We start from the raw sequence: 10000 nt of genomic DNA on the forward strand, positions 1-10000 counted from the left end.
CTACTATTACTGCTACTACTACTTCTACCACCACCACCACAACCACTACTACTACTACTATTACACTACTACTACATTACTACCACCACCACCACCACTACTAGTACTACTGCTTCTATTACTGCCAATACCACTACTACAACTACTCCGACTACTACTATATTACTACCACCACCACCACCACTACCACTACTACAACTACTAGCACCACCACCACAACTACCACAACTACTCAGACCACCACCATATTACTACCACCACCACCACCACCACTACTACCACTACTCAGACTACTACTATATTACTACTACTAATACTCCTACTACTGCTGCAGCTGCTACTCCTAGGGTGGTGGAGCATGGCCTGAGCAGGGTTAGGGGTTCGCTTCCCATTGGCCACCCCCGTAGTCTGCACCCCCGGTTATTCACAAGGCGTTTGCCGGCTGCCCCAACAAACACGCCACACACACCCCACAGTGGTAGTGTGTGTGTAGGCACGCTGTGGTTCAATACTACCAAAAAGGTGGGTGCTGGTGTTAGTCATGGCCGTGCGGCAGCACCCCAAGGTGCTGTTCTCACACAGGCCTACACGTCCTTGAACGTGACCTTTAAGGAGTCACTCCTCACCCCTCTGGTTCCTCCCCTCCAGTGGCTGTCTGTCACCACAGAGCGGCAGGTAACCGCCTGCGGCTCAAGAGGAGGTAGAGCAGGGGTCGGCTGGTCACCAGAAGGTCGCTGGTTCGATCCCCCCGGCTCCTCCTCCTCCTCCTCCTCCTCCTAGCTGTGAGTGTGGAGGTGTCCCCTGAGCGAGACGCCCTCACCCTGACTGCTCCTTGACCCGCTGGCTGCTGTCGCCCTGCGTGGCCGACTCCGCCCGTCGGTGGGTGAATGTATGCGTGAATGAACGGGTGAATGTGAGGCGATATCGTGAAGCGCTTTGAGCGGCCTCTGGTTAGAAAAGCGCTGTATAGATGCAGTCCGTTAACCAGTCACAGACTCTAGCGTCACACTAGCGCGCGGCGCGGCGTTAGCTCTGTGTTCTCTCAGCAGGAGCTGGTTCAGCGGGTCGCTCCGTAACTCGGTAGCTTATCCCCCCCCCGGGGCGGAGCTGTCACTCAGGGGCGGACCTGTCACTCAGGGGCAGACCTGTCACTCAGGGGCGGACCTGTCACTCAGGGGCAGTGACGCGGCATGGGAGTAAAACCCGCTGACTGCGGTGCGAGAGGAGCTGCAGTCAGGAATGTCCGCTCTGTTGTTTGTTGTTCACCTGAAGGAGTGACGCCTCTACACACACTACCTCCGTCAACGGACGCATCTCGTTGAACTTTGCAACGGGGCGCCCTCGTGATGCATTGTGGGTCCGTCCGTCAAGTCGGGCTCCGTGGCCGTGGCGTCAAAAAGTTGAGAAATGTTCAACTTTTTTCCGGGAAGCGACGGGTCCAGATCAGATCGCGGTTATGCAAATACACTAGTGTGTGCCGCTACTTGGACTCCAATGTCCAATGAAATGGTCGTTGTGACGCAACAACCCGACGTGGAAATGTCAAAAAGAATGGGGGCGACTGCTGTGGTTCACGTCCAGGGGCGACGCTGTCCTTGCGACCACGAGATCCATTTAACAACAACAACAACAACAAACAGGAAGACGCAGGAAGAAGCCGGCTTCATAACGCCGTGGAGCAAGGAGAGCGCCAGACTGAGATCGTCGCCCCTGTGTGTTGCAGGCTGCGTCCACACAGACTCCCCCCCCCCCCCCCCATACGTCAGACACGCCCTCGCCCGCCCGTCCGTGGGCTGACGGCGGCGGTGTGTGCACGAGGCGTGAGTTCCAGCGGCCGTTGCAGCCGTGTTTACATTCAGACGGAGCGGGAGGAATCAGGTCAGGAGGTGTGTGAACACAACACCAGAACTGACCAGTCCCTGATGGACCCCAGGGCGTTGCTGGACAGTAAGAGTGTGTGTGTGTGTGTGTGTGTGTGTGTCCCCATTGTATGAACACACACAGCACAGTCATCCTGTCCTTCATTCATACCCTTCTTCATTAGGACGCTGTGTACACTGGCTGACCGACTGAAAGGCCTGAGTGTGGCCTTCAAAACACAAACCTGTCTCTGTACCGTCTAACCCCTACCTGCTCCTTAATGACCTGTCTAACCCCTACCTGCTCCTCAATGACCTGTCTCTGTACTGTCTAACCCCTACCTGCTCCTTAATGACCCGTCTCTGTACTGTCTAACCCCTACCTGCTCCTTAATGACCTGTCTCTGTACTGTCTAACCCCTACCTGCTCCTTAATGACCTGTCTCTGTACTGTCTAACCCCTACCTGCTCCTTAATGACCTGTCTCTGTACTGTCTAACCCCTACCTGCTCCTTAATGACCTGTCTCTGTACTGTCTAACCCCTACCCGCTCCTTAATGACCTGTCTCTGTACTGTCTAACCCCTACCTGCTCCTCAATGACCTGTCTCTGTACTGTCTAACCCCTACCTGCTCCTTAATGACCTGTCTCTGTACTGTCTAACCCCTACCTGCTCCTTAATGACCTGTCTCTGTACTGTCTAACCCCTACCTGCTCCTTAATGACCTGTCTCTGTACTGTCTAACCCCTACCTGCTCCTTAATGACCTGTCTCTGTATCTACCGTCTAACCCCTACGTGGTAAGTGTCCTCCCAGCCCACTCCACACACAGTGTCTAAAGACATGTCAAATGTCAACAGAAGCACCTGACGGACACACCACATGACCTCTGTTCAAACACAGGAAGCCCTCTGCCACTACCCCCACCTATGTACACAAACCCACGTGTGTGTGTGTTATGTATTAACTGTGTGTGTGTGTGTGTGTGTGTGTGTGTGTGTGTGTGTGTGTGTGTGTGTGTGTGTGTGTGTATATGTATGTATGTATGTATGTATGTATGTATGTATGTATGTATGTATGTACTTGGCCAGGTACTTGCTCCAACATGCTCGTCACGCGGTGCTAACGGTTGTGGATGTGGGTGGATGTGGGATCCAGCTAATGTTCGTACACACACACACACACACACACACACACACACACACACACACACACACACACACACACACACACACACACACACACACACACACACACACACCCATGAACAGACGTGTATCCATCCGGCCCTGTTCCGTGTTGCTGATTCACTCCGGTAACGGCTGTAACAGGGCCGTCCGTCCAGGCTACGCAGCAGCTGAATAAAGTCTCCTTCTCTCTCTCTCTCTCTCTCTCTGTGTGTGTGTGTACCAGACAGCGCCGGGGCTATCAGCGCGCACAGACAAAGAGCCAGCCGGTTCAGTGCTAACCCTAACCCTGCCCGCCCCCTGCCCGTCAACACAAGCCCCTCTCTCATCGACCGCCAGTCACTCAGCAGTCGCCTTTGACGGGATGCCCAGAGGACTAACCCCCGGAGCCGTGGCCCGGGTCCAGACTCACAACACAAGGTGGATTTATATCGCCCTGCTGCCTCTCCCTCTCTCCCTCCCTCTCTACATAAGTCCACGTCTCACTCCCTTCCCCATCTCTCTCTATCTCTCGCTCTCTCTCTCTCTCTCTGGTCGATTATCACTTCCAGAGATGATCTCATCCATCAGGCGATGCAGAACACGCAGGCTGTACACACACAAGCAGCGATATAAACGGACCACACCGTCGCTCTGCCTTGGGGTCGTTATATACCACCCTACACGGCCTCGTTAAAACAGCCACCGGCATGAAGTCATGGAGGAATAAGAGTATACGACACAGGTGTCTGCCCGGCCGGCCGCAGCGGTATCACGGAGCTAGACACCGCGGACAGGGCGGTGGATAAGGGCCAGAATGAGACCCTTCCCCGGTCGGTATCCAGCGGTAACCAAGGGCCCGGATGCGATGGAGGCCAGCCGCTGACAGGTGCTGCTGCTGCCGCACCGGGCACCGGCCCCCAGCACCGGGCACCGGCCCCCAGCACCACCCACCAGCCCCGGGCACCCATCAGCACCCACCCCACCCCCCCACCCCCCCCAGCCACCAAGGTGAAGATCCACGAGTTGAGTGGGTTCGCTTACCTCAGTGCCACGCGAACCGAGCTCTCGTCCTGTCCCGAACTCATGCTGCCTCACCGCTCCCACGCGTCCGTGCAACAATTGGAAAGAAAAAAGATCGATCCGTATCGATCGGGTCTCATCGGATCCACCCGGCGAAGGAGAAAAAAAACAAGTGCGCACTCCCTCTCCCAGCAGAGAGTGTGTGTGCCGGTGTTGTGTTGTGTTGTGTGTGTGCGCGCTGCGTGCTGCGTGCTGCGTGCGACGAACGGAGCGGTCCGCGTCCACCACCTCGACTACGACTCAACAAAACAACCCGCGCCTCACTACTAACTGTGCGATACGCGCGCAACAAGGGAGGCAATGCGCGCGGCCGTGCGCCTTGCGGGCCTACCGGGCGTGCATCTCCCGGTTATACCGGCGGGCTCCCGCGTGCAGCGTGCAAGTGTGCGGCGCGGTGGTGTGTTCCAGTGCTTCTGGGTCTCCCGCAGCGACGCATGCATGCAGGGAGAGAGAGAGAGAGAGGCGGGGTGGGGGGGGGGGGGGGTCCGAGCTGTGTGCTGCGTGAAAAGGGGGAGGGAGCTCTCTCCGGGTCGCACGCCGTCTCCGCTGGAGGATTGATCCGCAATGCGTCACCAAGCCACGCCCCTCTTCCCGAAAAGCCACGCCCCTCTTCCGTCACACCCACCGCTCGGGGTTCGGTCTGTGACGTCACGGAGACCGGGGCAATAACAAGATAACGGGTTCCACGGTTCCACCACGGGGGGGGCTCGGATTCCGATTTCGAACCGACCGCCTCTTGTCTCGGTAGGTGTAACCGCTGCGAATGGTGCGATTGGTGCAGAACGATTGATTTATTGATTATTTATGTTATAATTTGATGTATTTGTAAAAGTCCATTGTCGACCAATGGTTTGTGCAAGTGCCAAATACTGGGCTACTTAAACACAGTTAAGATTTGTCAACAGCAACAAAAAAAAAACATCACATCTATTTTTATTTTTTTTCTATTTTCACTATTTTTTTGTGCACAGACGTTTGTTGCAGTAAACACGTCCTATCGTCCACTAGAGTATCCATTATCTTTACACCTCAGGCCGATTTAAATTGGTTTAGTTCACCGGACTGCAGGTCGACGACTCCCCTAATAAAGAGACATGTTGGAGCTCTCTGTATTGTTAAAAGTGATGTTATAAATGTATTCGAAAGGCGATTTAATTATTCCCACTTTGTACAGGTACGGATTTTTCCGAGTGGGATGACAGCTACGTTAACCCAGCATGTCCAACCAGCAGCTAAAAGATGAGTCCCCGTCACAATAAACACGAGTATAGAAGCGTTGTGATCGCCACCTAGTGGCGATCACAACGCTTCTATACTCGTGTTTATAGTATAGTGTATTTTAGAGACGACACGTTTAAGCCATTTCGTGCTATCTTGGCATCGAGTGTCCAATATAATACCTACACAATAATTAATGATTGGAATATGCCATGCCTCATCAAATGCCATTAATCTACATATGATGTATGCATAGGCGTTATTATTTATTATATTATTAATAATTATTCTACATATTCAATTCTAATTAGCAGAATTATGCATATCTTCATACTTTTACTGCAGTTGTCCACCTGTAGGTACACAAACAATAACCACAGGAAATGAGTCAGGATCATCTTTTACTCTGGATTACATGTGCAGTACGAGTTCATGTTCACAGGTTTGGTGTGTGTGTGCTTGTGTGTGTGGTAGCTGGTGTCTCCACCAGTCGACCGTACCAGCTGGTAGCTGGTGTCTCTACCAGTGGGCCGTACCAGCTGGTAGCTGGTGTCTCTACCAGTGGACCGTACCAGCTGGTAGCTGGTGTCTCTACCAGTGGACCGTACCAGCTGGTAGCTGGTGTCTCTACCAGTGGACCGTACCAGCTGGTAGCTGGTGTCTGTACCAGTGGGCCGTACCAGCTGGTAGCTGGTGTCTCTACCAGTGGACCGTACCAGCTGGTAGCTGGTGTCTGTACCAGTGGACCGTACCAGTTGGTAGCTGGTGTCTCTACCAGTGGACCGTACCAACTGGTAGCTGGTGTCTCTACCAGTGGACTGTACCAGCTGGTAGCTGGTGTCTCTACCAGTGGACCGTACCAGCTGGTAGCTGGTGTCTCTACCAGTGGACCGTACCAGCTGGTAGCTGGTGTCTCTACCAGTGGACCGTACCAGCTGGTAGCTGGTGTCTCTACCAGTGGACCGTACCAGCTGGTAGCTGGTGTCTCTACCAGTGGACCATACCAGCTGGTAGCTGGTGTCTCTACCAGTGGACTGTACCAGCTGGTTGGTAGCTGGTGTCTCTACCAGTGGACCGTACCAGCTGGTAGCTGGTGTCTCTACCAGTGGACCGTACCAGCTGGTAGCTGGTGTCTCTACCAGTGGACCGTACCAGTTGGTAGCTGGTGTCTCTACCAGTGGACTGTACCAGCTGGTTGGTAGCTGGTGTCTCTACCAGTGGACCGTACCAGCTGGTAGCTGGTGTCTCTACCAGTGGACCGTACCAGCTGGTAGCTGCTGTCTCTACCAGTGGACCGTACCAGCTGGTAGCTGGTGTCTGTACCAGTGGACTGTACCAGCTGGTAGCTGGTGTCTCTACCAGTGGACCGTACCAGCTGGTAGCTGGTGTCTGTACCAGTGGACTGTACCAGCTGGTAGCTGGTGTCTCTACCAGTGGACTGTACCAGCTGGTAGCTGGTGTCTCTACCAGTGGACCGTACCAGCTGGTAGCTGGTGTCTGTACCAGTGGACCGTACCAGCTGGTAGCTGGTGTCTGTACCAGTGGACCGTACCAGCTGGTAGCTGGTGTCTCTACCAGTGGACCGTACCAGCTGGTAGCTGCTGTCTCTACCAGTGGACCGTACCAGCTGGTAGCTGGTGTCTCTACCAGTGGACTGTACCAGCTGGTAGCTGGTGTCTCTACCAGTGGACCGTACCAGCTGGTAGCTGGTGTCTCTACCAGTGGACCGTACCAGCTGGTAGCTGCTGTCTCCACGCCACAGGCCCCATCCTTCTTCTTCAAGGTGCTGCTGGAAGTCGTAGCTTTTGATCATCATTTTTATTTGGAAGAATGAGGAACAATATCTGGATATTATTTTATTGTATTAATATGAAAAGTTGTGCCATTGATCCAACATTGAGGACCAACACTAGGCAGTTAATATATCCCCTACACCAAGATACCAGACCGATTTATTACCGATACATCAGATCATTAAAAATAAGTTACTTCAAGTACTTCTATTAATTATATTATTATTATATAAGTTAACAAACACACAAACGACAAAGAACGAGACATTAAAACAAACGTCAGTTCAAGAAAAGTGTAAAAATAGATCCATACAAACACAAGGCCACCTGCAGTGTGAAGACAGTGTAAAGACATCGCCGTAAAGTTTGGCTGAAATCAAGCGTTCCCGAACGTTCCCGAACGTTCCTGAACGTTCCTTAACGTTCCTTAACGTTCCTTAACGTTCCTTAACGTTCCTCAGGCAGTCCCCCAGGAGAACAGGAGGCTCCACCTACGTTCTCCCAACACCTCGTTCTCACGCAGATGCTTGTTCACAAAGGTTGGTCCGTGTTCAGGAACCCAGTGGAGGTTCAACAAGAACCCAGTGGAGGTTCAACAAGAACCCAGTGGAGGTTCAACAAGAACCCAGTGGAGGTTCAAGAACCCAGTGGAGGTTCAAGAACCCAGTGGAGGTTCCCTCTGGAGCAGAGAGCGAGTCTCCGGCCCCTCCAGTCTTCAGTCTTCTGAAGAACTGAACCTGCTGAGACCTGTGGAGGCCGTGTGTGTGTGTGTGTGTGTGTGTGTGTGTGTGTGTGTGTGTGTGTGTGTGTGTGTGTGTGTGGGTCTAGGGACGTTCAGACCTTCTGGTCCCACTCTCAGAAGCTCAGGCGGTCTTCATCCCTCACGATGCACAAGGCAAACACTGGCCGTCGTACCGTCACACAGGACCGAACCAGTTCAATCAGGAGAGGGAAAGACACCTGTACCGTTCAGCCGGGGGGGGGGGGGGGGGGGGGGGGGGGGGGACCTGGTGGGGACCTCCTCACAGCAGGTCCTGGGGCGGAGGGGGGGGCGGAGGGGGGAGGTCCACCCTATCGCAGCTGTGGAAGCAGAACGAGGTAAGGGAGTTTTTTCTTGCCCTCTTGGGGGGGGGGGCGCTAGGGTTGGGGAGGGGGGGGGTCATAAACACACGGCCTGTTATACGGCCCTTTGGGGATACACATTTGTGTGTAAGGGCTACACAAATAAAACATGAGTTGAATTGGAACAAGGACCTCTTGAATGCCTCCCTCCTGGTAGTATTATGGGCTGGTGGGGGGGGGGGGGGGGGGGGCGAGAGACGAGAGGCGAGAGACTTACGGTGATGTAGGCTACGGAGCCGTCGAACCGCACCGCTCCGCACGGGGCCACGCCCGCATCCGACCAGTCGGGCTGGAGACGAAGGGGTTCACACGGGTCAGAAGAACGAGGGTCTGCTCCCCGACGTAGACCGCGTCCCTGGTGGACCCACAGCAGGGTCTACCCCCCCCCCAGTCCACATGGTACCCTAACCCGGTGAGGACCAGGTGGTCTCCCCAGGGTTTCCAAAACACCAACAAAAACCAGTCCGATGGAATAAGGAGGAGCGGGAGAAGGCGGAGGAGAGGAAGAGGACATCCCAAGTTTGTAAAGTTCATCATCACCCAGAAATACCTCCTGGACCCCTACATGAAGACCCCCCCCCCCCGCTTTATGAACACATGAATCCAACAGCAACAGGGTGTTAGTGGAACGAACTAATTAACATTAAATCACACTTTGATTGATTGTTAGTTTCATGTCCCCATTGGAATGAATAAAGACATTGAATAAATAAATAAATACATAGAGGCAGTAATCAACGTGTGTCCCTTCTACTGCCGTGATCAGCCGGCTCGTTAAAGTGATGGAAACTGGATATTCACAGAATACCTCGGACAGTGTCAGAGTATTAGAAAATATACTCCTACAAGTGTAGGGTTGTCTGGTCTGAATCCCAACCCCAAAGTCTGAAAGGGCTTCACCGTCGCTGTGACGTGATTGGTCTGCCGTGGCCATGTGATAAGATTCCCTCGATTCGATTGGCTTGAAGGAGCAGGAAGGGATTCTGTGGTCCATCGCTTTAAAACCTTTTTCCCCAAATCACCGAAAAACAAAACAGAGAGAAGACAGAAACCAGGGGGCCTAGTCCAGGTCCAGTCCGGGTCTAGTCCGGGTCCGACTGGTCCTCGTCGGAGGGGGGCGGGGGGTCGCTGCTGGTTACCCGGGTGTAGCGGACGCCGCCGCCGCCGCCGCCGCAGAGCGGGCCGGAGAACAGGACGTCCATGTCCTCCAGGGCCAGACCCCGCGTCTCAGGGAGGCAGCCCAGCAGGAACAGCACCCCCAGGAGGGAGACCACCGCGTACACCGTGAAGGCTCCTAACACAACACAACACCATGTAACACAACACAACACAATGTAACACAATGTAACACAATGTAACACAATGTAACACAACACAACAGCACCCCCAGCAGGGAGACCACCGCGTACACCGTGAAGGCTCCTACAACACAATGTAACACAATGTAACACAACACAACACAACACAACACCACCCCCAGGAGGGACACCACCGCGTACACCGTGAAGGCTCCTACAACACAACACAATGTAACACAACACAATGTAACACAACACAACACAATGTAACACAACACAACACAACACCACCCCCAGGAGGGAGACCACCGCGTACACCGTGAAGGCCCCTAACACAACACAACACCATGTAACACAACACAACACAATGTAACACAACACAACACAATGTAACACAACACAACACAACACAACACCACCCCCAGCAGGGAGACCACCGCGTACACCGTGAAGGCCCCTAC

General features: G+C 53.7%; 1 protein-coding gene across 1 annotated transcript in view; it reads right to left on the reverse strand.

The window, feature by feature from the left end:
• Positions 1-9304: 9304 nt before the first annotated feature.
• LOC311373700 (proton myo-inositol cotransporter-like) overlaps positions 9305-10000 on the reverse strand; it is a gene marked incomplete at its 5' end in the record, with an annotated part of 6725 nt that continues 6029 nt past the window's right edge. The window contains one exon of the mRNA XM_084490326.1: positions 9305-9535. Within this exon, the coding sequence (XP_084346452.1) occupies positions 9324-9535 (212 nt within the window). The remainder of the gene's footprint in view (positions 9536-10000) is intronic.

This window comes from Micromesistius poutassou (assembly GCF_964030765.1).
Source record: "Micromesistius poutassou genome assembly, contig: SCAFFOLD_5205, whole genome shotgun sequence".
NCBI lineage: Eukaryota > Metazoa > Chordata > Actinopteri > Gadiformes > Gadidae > Micromesistius > Micromesistius poutassou.